At 44.4% G+C, this 17,953-nt stretch overlaps 1 protein-coding gene across 2 annotated transcripts in view; it reads left to right on the top strand.

Annotated features, from left to right (window-relative positions):
* Positions 1–15,516, top strand: part of bcas3 (BCAS3 microtubule associated cell migration factor) — a 361,222-nt gene extending 345,706 nt beyond the window's left edge. For both annotated transcript variants that reach the window (XM_083772661.1, XM_083772660.1), the window contains one exon: positions 13,845–15,516. In XM_083772661.1, the coding sequence (XP_083628787.1) occupies positions 13,845–13,993 (149 nt within the window). In that variant the 3' untranslated portion in view covers positions 13,994–15,516. The remainder of the gene's footprint in view (positions 1–13,844) is intronic.
* The last annotated feature ends 2,437 nt before the right edge of the window (positions 15,517–17,953 follow it).

Raw genomic sequence — 17,953 nt, 5'->3', positions numbered from 1 at the left:
GTGTTCCACACCCAAGTACACTTTTCAGTTTGCAGTCTTCACACACAGTTACACAGGCCCATACACAGATCTCCATGCGGGACACCGGCTGACAGTTAAAACGGATGCTATGACAACGTATATCATTAGGTTCCCAAGTCGCATCGTTCCCAAGTAGGCCGGTGGCCGACTGCGACGGGCACGTGCATAGTTGTTTTAACCAACACACAGACGTAAAGTGTTCAATAGCACTGATTCATGGAAAAACCTCTAAAATGGAGTCAGATGGTTCCTCCCGGCAGCAACGATAATGCTGTTTAGTTGAGCTTTATGTCCTCAGGTTCTCATAAAGTCGAGTTGTTTTCAATCCCTTGTTCTCGTTTCCCTCTCCGCTCCCCTGACCCGCACACAAGTGGCTCAGATCGAGGCCAAACCCTTCAGACCCCAACGTGAATAAAAGGATATTGTGATTCATCAGAGGTCAAACCTTAGGTTAAAATCTGACTGACCTTTTCCCCCCGCGCGGCTCACAAGGAGCCTTAATGTATATTGAAGCTCAACGTAGCACAAAATTGCCTTGGAAGGATCACGGAGTCCTCGCTATTGTGAATGAGCACTATATTATAATGTATATATTATATAAAAGCAATCCATAGGTAATGGATTGTACAGTACGGTACAGTACAGTTCAATACCCAGCCTCAGGTACTGAAGCAGTCTGTCTTTCAATAGATATCCTCTCTATCCTTTATAGATGAACTTTTCCCCTCCTGACCTTTTTCTGACTACACAGTGACCATGAGTGTGTGGGGGGGTGGTGTATATATATATATATATATATATATATATTGCTGTATGCTATTGTGTGTGAGCGCATGCATTGTGCATGTTTATCTGAGCGAGTGTGTGGACGTGACTGTATATGTGTCCGCATGTATATGCATACCGTATACTGTATCTGTGCATGTGTGTTGTGTACATGCATGCATGTGGGTGAGTACAGCGTTAACCTGTACAGGGGCTCACACACACACACACACACACACACACGCATACACTGGATGTCATTGGTGCATGTGTAATGGAGAAGCGGGTTTGGTCCTGTTCTCCACTGTAGTCAAACATGAGTTTGCTTTCATTCGCTGCCACTCTGACTTAGTGCATGTTCGAGGGAAAAGTGCAGAGCTGTGTGCCTATGTGCACGTCTGCGCACATGCCCTTGTGTACTCGGGTGTGTGTGTGTGTGTGTGTGTGTGTGTGTGTGTGTGTGTGTGTGTGTGTGTGTGTGTGTGTGTGTGTGTGTGTTTTTTTTGGAAGTGTATATCACCACAGCTAGGGAGGCAGACCTTGAGGTAATGAACGTGCCGTTTGCTTCCTGAGTGCCACGTGGAGTCTTTTCTACCTTCGTTCGCCATCGGGGGACATGACACCTTCAACACACGACTGTACCCTGAGCTAACATGCTAGCTTAGAGCTATGCACAGTCTCTCTCTCTCTCTCTCTCTCTCTCTCTCTCTCTCTCTCTCTCTCTCTCTCTCTCTCTCTCTCTCACTCACTCACTCACTCACTCACTCACTCACTCACTCACTCACTCACTCACTCACTCACTCACTCACTCACTCACGCACACACGCACAGTCAGTAGTGCAGAGACAGATGACTGTGAGGTGGGTGACAGCATGTCTGTCTGTCTCTCTGTCACACCAATAGCAGTCTGATTTAGCTTAGCCCCCTTGTCCAAACCATAGGCCAACCATTCCTATAACTCTCAGCCTGTCACAGTATATCAATCACAGTTTCTTTATTGGCGACAGTGTGTGTGTGTGTGTGTGTGTGTGTGTGTGTGTGTGTGTGTGTGTGTGTGTGTGTGTGTGTGTGTGCGCGTGCGTGCGTAGGGTTGTCCCTCGTAAAGGAGAGCACAACCCTTCTATTCCATCGGTCAGTCGGTCCTCGCAACTATCAAGAGCCATTTTAGTGTTAGGGTTTTTTTTAATCAGTGTTGAAGAAGGTATATGCTGTCCTCTAAGGCAAGGTCCTGGTCCTCACAAGGCTAGTTGACACTAAATAAGGTGTGTATTAGTCTGTGTACGTGACTGCACCATTGAGGGGACAGCTTTTGTCTAGGTGTTTGTGCATGCATGTGTGGATGTGCATGCTCGTGCATGCGTGCGTGCGCTTGCATGCGTGAGTGCGTGCGTGTGTGTGTACATTCTGCCCTAGTGTGTCTCTTGGCATCAAAGGAACACAGAGAAGGGGGGGCTCTGTTCTCTGGTCTCTGCCTCATGCTGTGTTGTCCTACATAGGCGTTTGTTTGCTTTGTGAAGTGCTTACCCATGTAGAACCAGTCCAACGCGCTGCCATTTGGTGATGCTGTGTTGTTGTCCATGTTCGCTGTGTCCATCCGCGCCTCAAGCACTTCTGGTACGAGTGTAATGCTTTATGGTGTCGTCCACTGCAGTTAATTAACAGTTTTTTGTATTGAGTTGTACTTGAAATGTACTGTAATTCTGCAAACTGTTAATGAATCAATCAATCAATCAATCAGGTATATATGTGTGTAGAATATCACTTACATATTATTTGTGCAATATGCATACTGTACATATTGTCACTGTCGAGCATACATCTTCCAAAAACTGTAACTTTTCAGGAAATCGATAAAAAAAGACCTGTGTTCCAATGGATCCAATCTTAATATGAGAGAGTACACTCAGACCTGTTAGGGTCCATTTGGTTCCATTTGTACACTCAGAGTTACAGACCTGTTAGGGTCCATTTAGTTCCATTTGTACACTCAGAGTTACAGACCTGTTAGGGTCCATTTAGTTCCATTTGTACACTCAGAGTTACAGACCTGTTAGGGTCCATTTGGTTCCATTTGTACACTCAGAGTTACAGACCTGTTAGGGTCCATTTGGTTCCATTTGTACACTCAGAGTTACAGACCTGTTAGGGTCCATTTGGTTCCATTTGTACACTCAGAGTTACAGACCTGTTAGGGTGCATTTGGAGCCTCCTATAGGAAAACTGTTACGGAATCGGCCCCCTCTCTGACACCCCAATTGATATTGTAAAATCAATGTTAATTTAACTCAGAGAGTATACAAATGGAACCATGGTTCCGAGACCAAGGGGAGCATCCAGGAGGTGCCGCTAAGCCCCAGCTTTTCACTGTCCTATGTTAATGAGCTTTCACACTAATGTGTGTTGAGCTGTTTGGCTTTCTAAGAACGCTGCAAAGAGATGGGAGTCACACACACACACACACACACACACACACACACACACACACACACACGTATGCTGTAGAGAACTTCCTTGCACAAATAAATTACAGTACATGTTCTCAATGGTGTGCCAGGCAGATAGGAACATATGGCAGGCCATTTTGCATTGTGTAAATATTTCATCTGATTTTGTTTACGTTAGACCTTGTCATCTTTCGGAATGTGCGTTAGATGTGCTTTCACTGATCCAGTATATACACTGACTGGGCCTCACACACTGTGCCACAATGTAGCTTTTATCTCCAGTTTGTTGAACCACAACACAATTGTGAAACTGTTGTAATGAGGCTGTCTATCTGTGGATATGTATAATGCATGTCACCGACTCAATGCACTGTACTGTCAAATTACAAGACAAAGCCACAAAACGCTCGCTCAGTTTGCTGACATAAGATGCAATTTGGTGGTCAATGTCAAGATCGAAGGCTAAGGACACTGAGGTCATCTTCCTCAGGCAGCCACGTGGCTCCACGATGCACACCTCTCAGCTCCCAGTTTGTTTGATGTGAAACAAATTAGGACATTTGCAAGGCATGACACCGTTAATATTTAGTAGACAGACATGACAGCAATACAAACATGGCAGAAGCGACCTCACCCTAAGGGGCGAGGTCGCGTGCACGCATCCGCCTGGGTGACTGGGCGAGTGTAAATGGTGCATTTATATATAGCGCCTTTATCCAAGGCGCTTTACATAGATTGTGCATTACATTACACCCATTCACACACACACATTCATACACAGATGGCGGCGGAAACCATGCAAGGCACCAACCTGCACATCAGGTGCAATTAGGGCTTCAGAGTCTTGCTCAAGGACACTTCGACACTAACTGTGGGGTAGCCTGGGATTGAACTGGCAACCTTGCGGTTACCATCCGGCCACTCTACCCCTGAGCCACCACCACCCCTGTGCTGGCGCTTTGGCATGGGGGGTCAGATCAACATATGGAATGAATTCTGCACTGGCCATATATGGAGCGTGTCTTGGGTGTACAGGGTTTGATGAGTTCAGATCGACATATGGAATGTCAGAACAGGTCAGCTGGAGATCGAAGGGTGGCAGCAGGGGCAGTGTCTTGAGTGTACAGGGTTTGATGAGGTCAGATGAGGTCAGTTCAACATGTGGAATTAATTCTGTATTGGCCATATACGGAGCGTGTCACGAGGCGTGACGGACAGATTTTACAGGTTTTCATAGTAAACTGCGACCTATATGGCCGCAATAACCATATATGTGCCTTGACGTGTAGACGCAGGGATCACACAGAGGTGCTGACTCAAATGCACTCATCTCTGATCCTCAAAGGCATGTCTCAGGCGGAGTGTGTTTATATCCAGATAGATTGTTTGGTCCACTGCTTGCTCATCCTGCAAATTGGATTAACCTCAGTTCAACTGCATTTTCACAGAACTAGAAAGGGATCATAAAAAATGCATACTTTGGCAATTACTGATTTTAAAAGTACTTGAGAATTTAGGTCCTTGATCTGCCGTCATAATTTGTGCACAATACATAAAGAGACGCAATATGCATCATGATATATGGTTGGCTGACACATGGATGACATTGGTTCATAAACTGAGTGATATGATACAGTACGATTCAGTGCTTTCAAATCAGTACACTTATTTAGCCAGAACGTAAATCTCAGTCATCCTGCACTATCAAGGTAAAAACATTTTGATGTAAGGGATGAATTCATTATTATGGATATAAATAAGTAAACGACGATTCAATGACAAATACATGCCAGTATTTACAGTATTTGACCACAGCCACAATTCAGCTCAACAATTATATAAGAAATATATTATTTTTATCATCATATCCCCATATATAATAACAATAATTGTGAATTAGTGCTTGTGGCAGGCCAGGGGGCGGGATCAAGGTGTCTGTGAGTGGGGTGACAGGGCTGGCTTTGCCAGGTCACAGGCGCACCTGCAGCAGATTGTGTCAATTAAATGAAGCACAGCTGCTGTATATAAGGAGGCTAATGTGCTTGTGTTCTCGGTTGCAGTGAGAGGCTGGGTCCAGACAGAGCCACACAATACTCCACAGTCCTGCCTGTTACAGTTATGTGACTGTCACACGGCGACTGTTTAGTTCATGTTATCGGAGTATAGGATTCACATTGAGGACTAGTTACATTTTAGTTTTGGCTCCTGTTGATGACTGAGATGAGATTGTTTGACCAATTAAATAAATGGCCTACTTGAGAACAACTGCCTGTGTCCTGTCCTTCCATGCCCTGCATGGGTTGCGACCAGCTTGGTCACACAGGGACATGGAGGGACAGCAACGATCCCCTGAGACTCCCTGAGATCCCCTGAGACCCAGATTTTCCATCGGCTTGCAAAGCCAGCCCTGTCGCCCCTCTCACAGACACCTTGATCCCGCCCCCTGCCACAGTGCTTTACTCAAGATTCCCCATAACCTGTTTTTTACATTTCACACTTGAACCCTAGCATCCCTATTTAGTACAGGAAATCTATGGAGAATACGATCAACCTCAAACAAATTGCACAAAAAAAAAACTCAACTGATTTTGTATCTTCAATATATCCTGATTAACAGAAAAAAGCCAAATGTGCTGCTGACCTCATCACATTTGTCAAGACGGCTATGGCCGTTTTTTAGCCCAAGGAGTGAGTTTTTTGTGTGCAAAATTAATGCTTGGGATGCATTCAGAATCATGAAAACCCCCTAGTTTGACATGTCACATGCTACTTATAGCATAATGAAAATTAGAAAATATTTGCCTTATACAGTATAGGTTGTCACAGAGCCTAATAGAAGTGAAGCCTAATGAACTGAGACAAGCTGGAGTTGGAAATACATTGTTTTCAACGAGGGCGGCGCAAATAAGAGCACATTTTTGGATGTGTGCAACATGCCGACTGTTTTAAAGTATTGTACAGTGACAACTAAAGTCTCTGTAATGTTTATGTTATATGATTACTAGAAAATCTAAAATATAGGGATTCAAGATCATTACAGCTGGGCTGTTGCCTGGGTCCAATGCATTTCTGCCAACTTCCGGTCCAGTACTTGTCCCTTGTTGTCCCCATTCTCAACAGAAGTCTATGTAGACTGAAGCCGCATGAAGTGAACGGAGTTGTCGTAACTCTGACTTACTCTATGGCTCTGGGTTGTCAATGATGGCCAGACTGTACTGGCTATTTTCTCAACTTTTTCTGTTATTCAAAAAATATTGAAGATACAAAATCAGCTGAGTTTAGTTTTTTTTAGGTCAAATGACATCGTTAAAGGACTAATTCTGAAGAGAACTTTAGCCAAAAATAGCAGATCTACAAGCGTACAACACCTCGTGCTGCGAGGCATTGTGAACCTGTATATCGGCTATTTTGTGCAAAGAGGTGTGGTGTAGAGGGGGGGGGGGAGAACAGACTAAGTATAAGAGTGAAAGGTTTTTGGCGTTTTAGGTGATTAAATGTCTAAAAAAATCCATTTCGGTTTTCTGAAAACCTTCAAATTCTTATTAAGAAAAAAATATATGTTGCTATTATGTACAGAAACAACTAATGAGACACAGAGGTGACATAGTGTCACATAGTGATTGATTGAAGTATTTATTAACAGTTTGGAGAATTTGAGTACATTTCAAGCACAACTCAATACAAAACTGTGGACGACACCATAAAGCATTACACTTGTTTACAAGAGGGTCCACCATTTTCAATTCATCATAACATTTAGAGACGTACAAATATACACTTCTATATAACAGGAAATCATCATAGAGAAGGCAAAAAGGGTGGGTGGGGGATTCAGATTTTACCGGGGCCAGTTTCGAATTACAGCCGTCCGTAGGTGCCCTTTGAGAGTGGTTTTGAAGGAGTCAACGGATTTGCATGTCTTAATGACTGTAGGTAGGGCATTCCACATTTTTGCGACATAGGAGTTCTCTAGGGTAGGTACCCTCACAAAAAACATGCAGTAATCCTGGTCTATAAAATACCTCCCCCTGGCCAGCCGGGGCGCCTGATGGAGGGAAAAGGAACTGGTTGGAATAACGTGTTCCTTCTATGCGCTACGTCCAACCGGAGAAACTCCACCCTGTCAGGTGAAAAGAAGCGGCTTCGACTCCTCATGCATAGAAAGAAGCATGAGGTCAGTCCGCTACCCTCCCCAGGTTGGCAGAGGAAGTGTAGTGCCCAGAATTACATTAGATAATTGACACTGGGTGAAAAAATGGGTTGCATGGAGAAAAAAATAACAAAAATAACCTGTTCTGACATTCCATATGTTGATCCTTCCCCATCCATCATTCCCCTTCGATGTCTCCCTTTTGACTGATACCTGTCCATTCAAACTCTAGACGGGCCTGCCCCAAAGTTATTAGTGCAGCCACGCCCAGCAGCCTAGAGAAACCTAGACTTCTAAACAGGCCCGAAGATTAAGGCCCAGCCCTACCTGGGCCCTCATCGAATCCTGTACACTCAAGAGAATGTCCCCGCTAGCACCCTTAGATTTCCATATATACTTTATGGAGCTGACCTGTTCTGACATTCCATATGTTGATCTGACCTCATCAAACCCTGTACCCTCAAGACATGCTGCTTATATGGGAAGTACAGAATTCATTCCATGTTGATCTGGACCCCCCCCCCCCCATGCCAAAGCACCAGCGCTCGCCCATCAGTCTGCCGTCAATGTCGCTTCTCGCCCTCAGGTGTCTTTCTGGTGCATTGTATTGTCTTATCTTTAATTGGTCCGAGCAAAAAAAAATCCCTTCTGGATAATAAAGACCTAAGAAGATCAAATCCAATCTACATTACTGTTACTAGGTTACATAGGTTACAGTTTCTTAATGCTCACCGCTCACGCAAGAGGTGTCTATAAGCACGCAAGACTAGAGATTTGGGGAAGATAAAATATGTGTTTGGGTTGAACAGAAATAATAAATATCCATCTGCAGGCTGGCAGAACGGCTAATTTAATTTAACTCTGCTCTGGTCGCAGATCTCTCTCTCTTTCGCTCTCTCGCTCTCCGTCTGTCTCCCCCTATAGCACCCGTGCTCTCTTGACCGACCCTAACCATCTCACACAGGCGCGCGCACACACACACACACACACGCTCCCCCACGTTTCCACCAGTGTGCATTCAAAACCTTTTTTTACCATAAAATCGGTCTGTCATAACGCGCTGACGCTGTTCATTCACACCGACGTGGCGGGATAACAATGCAGGTACTCTGAAAAGGGAGGGAGACGTGAGATTAATGGTATACAGGACGCTCAAATTAAATATACCAGCGACAGGCATTTCATGCGAGTGAGAAAGGGGGTTACAACATGACAAATCATAGTTTGTTTGTGAAAGAGAGTGCGTGCGTTGTGTGCGTTCCGTGCGTGCGTTATAAGAGGATTATGGTCTGTTCACAGCCGAGGGTGCAGCCTGGGCCATTTCTGGACATTTCCACTGTACACAGGATTGACCGATGAGGCTTTACTCGGCACTGTGTTATTGCATATTACCACCAAGCTTAACTCTATCCCTGCCAGTTTGTGACAACACTTCTGAAAATAGCTCAATCTGCCTTAGGGCCCCTATAGCTGGCCCCCAGCTGCAACACCAGGACCCCTTTATCTTCACCTGTAGTCCCTATTCCGGTCGGTATAGATAACTCTTTTGACGGTGCATTGTTCTCGCTGAAGTGGCGATCCATCAGTGTCCTCCTCCTCCTCCTCTGAACAGAGTTCCGTCTCACTGGATCGGTCGGATTTGACTACTGTCTCCGTCACCGTGCGCTGCTCATGGCCTCCTTCCAGCGCCGCACGCCGGCTCTCCGCGCGCAGCGCCACCCTGGAGGAAAACATAAATGATCATATTACTTTACACGCTGACATCACTCCCACAGGAACAGATCCCCGACATTAGTGCTCAGGGGATTGTGTTGGGGGCGTGAGAGGTTAAGACTTGCTGAATGGGCTACGAGGCGTCGCACAATGAGGTGGATTAGGCAACACTCGAGGGGCCTTTACAGCTTTAGTCCAGGGTGTTCAGCAGCTTCCAGTGTCTACAATAACACCACATGCTGCAGCTCCGCTCTGCCTGTCTGAGCTAGCAGCTACGGCTAAAAACCCTGCATGGCAGGTCTATTTGAAAGTGATGTTATACAAAATGTATATACGTAATTAAACGTTGCATCTAAATGTGTACAATGACAAAAAAACATGTCGTATAGTGAGAAGTCATCTTCTCAGGGACAGTATTTCCCTGCTTGTACCTTTTATGGGTTAGTGACAACCCATAAAACGGCTCTTGATTCTTGATTCTTGATTGTTTGTGTGTGTGTGTGTGTGTGTGTGTGTGTGTGTGTGTGTGTGTGTGTGTGTGTGTGTGTGTGTGTGTGTGTGTGTGTGTGTGTGTGTGTGTGTGTGTGTGTGTGTGTGTGTGTGTGTGTGTGTGTGTGTGTGTGTGTGTGTGTGTGAATATAATGTGCACAAATCTCTTAGAGAACATTTGTGATCGCGTCTCTGCCAAAATATGGAGATGCCTGACATACATACATATTGCTGAAGTGACATCAACTGGCCTCCAGTACACGATACTGACGCCACAGATACGTAAATATTACGAGCCAACATTGGGGAGGGTGGCAAAACATAAACACAATGTTTCTATCAGGCTGGGAAAGTTACATAATTAACAGACAAAGGTTCATTAGAAACCGTGTGTATCAGTGTACATGCAAAAGTGTTTATGACAGAAGGAGAACGTATCGATAATAGATAGGTTTATGGAACTGCGTGAAATTGTAGTCAACCCCTGCCCTCGCCACCACCCACTCACTCACCCATTTGGATTACTGCAGTGCCAGCTCAACCGTGCCAGAGTTTCTGCCTCCATGTAGGGAATTAAAAAGGCGTGAGGGTGAGATGGAGGGATATAACACTCTACGTGTTAGTCAGGATAATGGTTTTGGCCGTATTAGGTTGCCTGGACTCACGTCAGCGCCTCCAGTTTGTCCCTCATGGGTACTGTGTCAGGCGGATGCTTTGAAGGCACAGATATTAAACACAAATGAAATCCCTTCCGGGATTTAATTTCCACAGCATGAGCGCATCAGAGATGAACTGTGATTGGCCCATATAACATGCAGCAGTTTTCCTATATAACCCACTGTAACTTATACTTAGCTATCCTGTGTTTTCCCTTATATGCACTGCGTTATTGCCTATTATGGACGGATTTATTTCTGATCATGTAAAAGAAGGCTAACGCAGACAACAAGTGTGTGTGTGTGTGTGTGTGTGTGTGTGTGTGTGTGTGTGTGTGTGTGTGTGTGTGTGTGTGTGTGTGTGTGTGTGTGTGTTTGTGTGTGTGTTAAGGCTGTACCCTAGCCCTTATTTTAGGACTCGAACTTCGGCAGGAATTTCCGAGTGAACATTCGGACCATTTGTTTCTAATTAATTAAAAAAATAACCGCCTCGATCAGAGCGCGTCTCCCCCGCTCTTTCTCTCGTCTCTCGTTTCTCTCGTCTCATCCCAACACACACACACACACACACACACACATTGGCGGCCTTATATATACATATATATATATAGAAACATATAATATGTTTCAATCGTTTAAATTGAAACGGGCCTCGAGCCTCCAGGGGCCTCCCCATTTTGTTGGCAAGATTTAAAAAATAATAAAGCCCCGACTGTCTGCAGAGTTTATTTCTCCTGCCTTCTGTGTGATTTATTTATCCTTCCAAGCCCACTATCCTGCGTCTACTACATCCTGTAGTTCACTTAAGAAATAAAAGTATTGTTATAAGTAGCTTTTATTTTGAAGAGGAAGAGGAAGTTGTTTTGGTTGTAGCCAGCTGCCATGACAGTCTACTTGACTAGAAGTGCTGGGTGTTAGTGGAATAATAACAACAACATGCTTTTAAGAATTCTATGAATTAAACAATGTAGGCTAAACACTTTGGAATTACGTTAAACATGGTATATCCTCCGTGGCGGCGTCATTAGGTGAGTACTAGTTAATGAATTGTTAAGTTTCATAGTATCATTCATCAACAACCAGCCCCCCAACATGAACTGGTTACAGCCTACACTCCTACAGGATTCTCATTCTGTTACTGTCACTGCCTGCAAGGATGGCCGCCGTGCCATTTCTTATAAACTATCTAATTCATACGTGGGTCGTCGTGGGTCCACGTGGAGTTGTTGTTGGTGCGCGGCGTGGAGAGGGCATTAGAGCGCAGAGCAACAGCCTAGTAATAGTATGGCATATTGTCTGTACTCTCTGCACTCTCTTTCTGTCCAGCCTAGGCTGGCGATTGTGGCGAATTATATTCGTTAATAAAGAGAGAGCTGTAAAGGGGATATTGTCTATGGTCAGTTCATAGTGTGTATCATTCTCGTTTTTAACCGGGCCATGATAATGCGGCACAATTAATGTGCACAGGGGATTTTGGAGAGGGACAGCAGAAAAAGGAGATAGACATAACTTCTGACAGGAATGCACTAGAAACTTACTTTTTTTGACATGCCATATCACATTATCGCAGAGATATATTTTCGAGTTAATAAAAAAGGGGAAAAAAATATCTATTTTTATTAAAAAAAAAAAAAAAAAAAATGGTTCAAACCCATTCATTAAGATTCGAGTGCCAACCCTAACGAGTGAACATTCGAACCTTGAATGTGTGTGTGTGTGTGTGTGTGTGTGTGTGTGTGTGTGTGTGTGTGTGTGTGTGTGTGTGTGTGTGTGTGTGTGTGTGTGTGTGTGTGTGTGTGTGTGTGTGTGTGTGTGCGTGCGCACGCAATCGCTTAATCTTGTTGCTGTGGGCCCAGGCCGTAGCGTAACGGTCTGGGCACCGGACTGGTGATCCAGTCGCGGTGTGCCGCGGGTTCGACTCCCGGACCCGACACGGCCTTTACCGCATGTCATCCCCCCATCTCTCTCCCGTTTCCTGTCAGCCTACTTTCTATCCCTTAAAAAATCAATAAAGGCGTAAGCCACAAAAGAAAATCTTTAAAAAAAAAAAAATCTTGTTGCTGTGAAGTGTGCATGTCTGTCTTTCTCCCTGTCTCTCTGTGTGTTATGCTGGTTTGGTGGAATAGCAGTGGTTGGTTGTGTCCCCTGTGCGATTTTTGTGGTGTATTTTTGAGCATCTACAGCAGCAGCACACACACACACAAAGAGAGAGAAAGCTTGAGAAAGACAGAGCGAGAGAGAGATACATGATGTGGAGGATGTCACACATGCGGTACATGCGTATAAATGCATTACCACATTGGCCCATATCAGGTTGTCCGTGACATGTCCTGTACTTACTCGTTGCCGGATGCTGTGCAACGCCGGGGCGTTTCCCGCCGCCGCAGCGTGCCGAGCGGAGAGACGACAGCGCTCAGAGATGAAGCGCAGACCCTGCGTGACGTGCCGGGGTCGTCTCTCCATCCGACGCGCCTCACCCTGCACCACATGCATCAACCGGCCTAATTCCCTGCTGCCACCACAGCGCATGCCATTCCCTGCGTGTCTGTACAGTATGGACGGATATGTTTTACAGCATGCAATAATGCTAATGGGTTCCGTATGGAGAGTTCCGCATTGAGAGGCTCGTCGGTTCCTCTGTTGAAGGATGCCGTCTTGAGGGGCCGTCGAGTGCCGCGGTGTCGGAGAATCGCTATGTGTGTCAGCCGTATAGCATGTCGTGGGTTGGGGGGGGGGGGGTGATCTGACTGAAGAGGCCACTTGGTTAGACCATAGAGTTAAAAAATAAAGATCACACCCGTGTGAAGTGAGTGGTGCAACTCCGTGTGGGGTTTCCCGGGGGGTCCCCGGAAGTGCCAGGGTCCCGGCCCGCTTCCGGACGAAAAGGGTCAAGAAATGACCCCAGGGGGTCCCTGTACTGTAATGTCACTGTACTGTACTGTAACACCCCAAATCATCATATATACAATTCGTGTGTGTGTGTGTGTGTGTGTGTGTGTGTGTGTGTGTGTGTGTGTGTGTGTGTGTGTGTGTGTGTGTGTGTGTGTGTGTGTGTGTGTGTGTGTGTGTGTGTGTGTGTGTGTGTGTGTGTGTGTGTGTGTGTGTGTGTGTGTGTGTGTACACGTGTGCGTGTGTTAGGCTGCGCAACAGTGACACTTGGTTGTGAAAACCAACCAAGCGGAAGTGTCGGGCCGGAACATCTGTCAGATGAATTTCCCCCGTATACAATATTTTTCGACCAATCACAACACCTGTTTCATTCACAGAGAATGTAAACTAATTTGTAAAGCGTCAATGTAATTTCCTTGAGCGGTACTAACGCCAAAAAACTGCTACTTCTATACACTCTACAGCGTAGGTCTTGCGTGTGCAAGCTCGTGCGACTAAACCATTTTTGCTCGTTCATGTGTCTGACCCATGTGGCTGCACCTATGATCGTGTCCAATGGGCTTCAGTTCTACTCGGTTCTGGGGGCCTCTCACTCTAACCTCTCTCTGTCTTTCACACACAAACGTTTGTATTACTATTCCCGACCGTCACAGATACTATAATGTTTCTCTGACACTCTGTCTGTTTTGTCTCCCCTGTCGGTCTGTTTTTCTCCAGAGCTCCAGCGGGAGGGGAGCATTGAGACTCTCAGCAACAGCTCGGGTTCCACCAGCGGAAGCATCCCGCGCAACTTTGAGGGCTACCGCTCCCCCCTGCCCACCAACGAGAGCCAGCCCCTCAGCCTGTTCCCCTCCGTCTTCCCCTAGAACACTGCTGGGGTTGGAGGGACCCGTTTGGGGGTCACGCCGGGCCAATTCTTATATGGGTCACGACTTGAGTAAAAACTCTTTTTGGATATATTTAGTTTTTTTTTATAAAACATGTAAAAGAATCTCATGCATTTTCAAACAAACAAACAAACAAACCTAAGAAATTCCATAAATAATAATAATAATATTTAAGAAGTTGACCTGAAAAATGTGCATGGGAACCACTTCCCTAGAAGACCACACACACACACACACACACACACACACTCACACTCACACTCACACTCACCTATACCTTCTCTCCCACCTCCCGTTCCTGACTGCCTCCACCATGCAGTGAAAAGTCTCTAGAGATATTAGAAAGAACATACTAGAGTCTTGTGTGTATAGCGCGTTATTTCTATGTACTGTTTGCCGTACTCCTGAAGGATGATGATGATGATGTTTTAATCCCAACCACATCCTGGGCATTGAATCTCTCCAGGTGGAACTTCTTCTTGGCTAAAATGACGGGTTAAAGTCCCGCTGCCACATCAGAGTGTCCTTGACACTTGAACCCATCAGCCTTGCTCACTTGCAGCGTGCCAGTAACTGTGTATTCCATTCAGCGGTGGGTAGCAGCAGTCGTGTGTATGAAATGGGATCTCATAGTTCATTTCATTGTTTTCTTAGCTCAAACATTCATGCCTTTTGATTGCCTTGTGTTAACTGATAACTGAAGACACAGCAACGAAATGTCATTACTAAATGACTATTTCATATTTTTCCACAGTCATTTCAAGCGTTTTCCAAAGTTAGGCGTGTAACATTTTGTAACTTTTACAAATGTTAAGTTTGAATTGGTCTGAGTAATAGTTGCTTGTTGGTGATGTATTGCAGCCATTATGCTGCATTGTGTAGATTAACAACTCTTGACCAAGTTTTTCTTTCCATCAATTATTATAAATTTGTCTCCCTCTCAGTGTATTCCCTTATGGGATTCTATTAATTTGCCATTCTTGCTTTGATTATATGAATGCCAGAGTTGAGCTGTTAATCTATTTGCCTGTTTGTCTAATTAACACAGTATATTTGTCAGCTTGCTTTTACAAGCTAAACTTGACCAGAACGTCTGACCTGGTGGAAAGTTAAATGCACTATGAACAATGAACAAGAAGAGACACCTTAGATTACCAAAATAATAATCGAAAAGACAAAAACGGGTTCTAAATATTTTCACACTGACAAAGATTCAGTGCTTATCTAAACAATAATGTAAAAATATATATATATGAATCTTACAATCTTCTATCTCTGGCAGACAGCCTCTGTATTGATGCATGTGTTGAAATGAGCTAAGATCCTGTCACTGTTTTGGTTACTGAATGACCGAACAGGAGAACAATAAAGATCTCCCTCCTTATTTAGAACACATGCTTGCTAATGTTTGTAATATTTGTTTTGTAAAATACTGAGCTGTTCTTACCCTCTACTCAAGCAAGTGTAATGAGACTTGAGGAAATAAAATTGACTATAGTATACCTGTTGCAAGTTCATCTGGATTTCTTTTTAATTGACACGATACTGACACGATACTCTCACATGCACAAGGGTTTCAGAAGGGCTATAGTACAATTAATGTACAAGTTATGTACAATTTCAGAAAACTATTTAATACAATAAATAATTGTCTTCATGTACGTAATCAACTGGGGAAGTTTCATGGTGAAAACTATAATAATAAAAATCATCCTATTCACCTATAGGTGAAAATAACAAAAATGTTTGATAGATATGAAAAAGCTACCTCTGAGGAAGGTTTATCATATATGAATTAACCTATAAACAATTGAATATAGGTATTGTATGGCTTTGCACACTCATTTGTTAATCATAGCCCAATACACACATTTATCAATAGACCAAGTGCTAACTTCTTAAGTTAGACACTTAAGAAGTACTTAGTATCAATACAATTGATTATTTGCATTGCAAAACGATCCGACACCCATTATTCGCATTGCAAAACGATACGATAGGTTGCTACTTACATAACGAAATACCGTTACTTCTATTGTTCAATTTTAAATGGACTTATTCGCTGCAGTTACTATATCGTTACACCCCTAATAGCCTACTAAACAGCCCACTGTCTATTTCTCAGTTGTCTACTCTGGCCGAAAATAGCATTTTATTTTGATCAAAATTACAAATACTGGGTCAAAGAATTTATCTCACTACAAATACAAAATACTGGTCTGAGAAATGTATTTGAGATACAAATAAATTATGTAATTTTTTTTAAATATATGAAAATACATTTTATAAAAACTGATGCAATGATTTATGTTTTTCATGGTGTTTGGAGCAGGCAGCCAAAATGTACAATTCACAGACACCACGATATACTGACCAGCATACTGACACCACAGGATACTGACCATGAGCATACTGACACCAGGATACTGACCATGAGCATACTGACACCAGGATACTGACCATGAGCATACTGACACCAGGATACTGACCATGAGCATACTGACACCAGAATACTGACACCAGGATACTGACCATGAGCATACTGACACCAGAATACTGACCAGCATACTGACACCAGGATACTGACCATGAGCATACTGACACCAGAATACTGACCAGCATACTGACACCAGGATACTGACCATGAGCATACTGACACCAGGATACTGACCATGAGCATACTGACACCAGGATACTGACCATGAGCATACTGACACCAGGATACTGACCATGAGCATACTGACACCAGAATACTGACCAGCATACTGACACCAGGATACTGACCATGAGCATACTGACACCAGGATACTGACCATGAGCATACTGACACCAGGATACTGACCATGAGCATACTGACACCAGGATACTGACAATGAGCATACTGACACCAGGATACTGACCATGAGCATACTGACACCAGGATACTGACCATGAGCATACTGACACCAGGATACTGACCATGAGCATACTGACACCAGGATACTGACCATGAGCATACTGACACCAGGATACTGACCATGAGCATACTGACACCAGGATACTGACCATGAGCATACTGACACCAGGATACTGACCATGAGCATACTGACACCAGAATACTGACCATGAGCATACTGACACCAGGATACTGACCATGAGCATACTGACACCAGGATACTGACCATGAGCATACTGACACCAGGATACTGACCATGAGCATACTGACACCAGGATACTGACCATGAGCATACTGACACCAGGATACTGACCATGAGCATACTGACACCAGGATACTGACCATGAGCATACTGACACCAGGATACTGACCATGAGCATACTGACACCAGGATACTGACCATGAGCATACTGACACCAGGATACTGACCATGAGCATACTGACACCAGGATACTGACCATGAGCATACTGACACCAGGATACTGACCATGAGCATACTGACACCAGGATACTGACCATGAGCATACTGACACCAGGATACTGACCATGAGCATACTGACACCAGGATACTGACCATGAGCATACTGACACCAGGATACTGACCATGAGCATACTGACACCAGGATACTGACCATGAGCATACTGACACCAGAATACTGACCAGCATACTGACACCAGAATACTGACCAGGATACTGATACCAGAATACTGACCAGCATACTGACACCAGAATACTGACCAGCATACTGACACCAGAATACTGACCAGCATACTGACACCAGAATACTGACCAGCATACTGACACCAGAATACTGACCAGCATACTGACACCAGAATACTGACCAGCATACTGACACCAGAATACTGACCAGCATACGGACACCATGATACTGACCAGCATACTGACACCAGAATACTGACCAGCATACTGACACCAGAATACTGACCAGCATACGGACACCATGATACTGACCAGCATACTGACACCATGATACTGACACCAG

This window comes from Protomyctophum parallelum (genome assembly GCF_964188405.1).
Source record: "Protomyctophum parallelum genome assembly, chromosome: 9".
Classification (NCBI taxonomy): Eukaryota; Metazoa; Chordata; class Actinopteri; order Myctophiformes; family Myctophidae; genus Protomyctophum; species Protomyctophum parallelum.
Note: the sequence above shows the minus strand (reverse complement) of the source record. Positions and strands in the feature narration are given on the sequence as shown.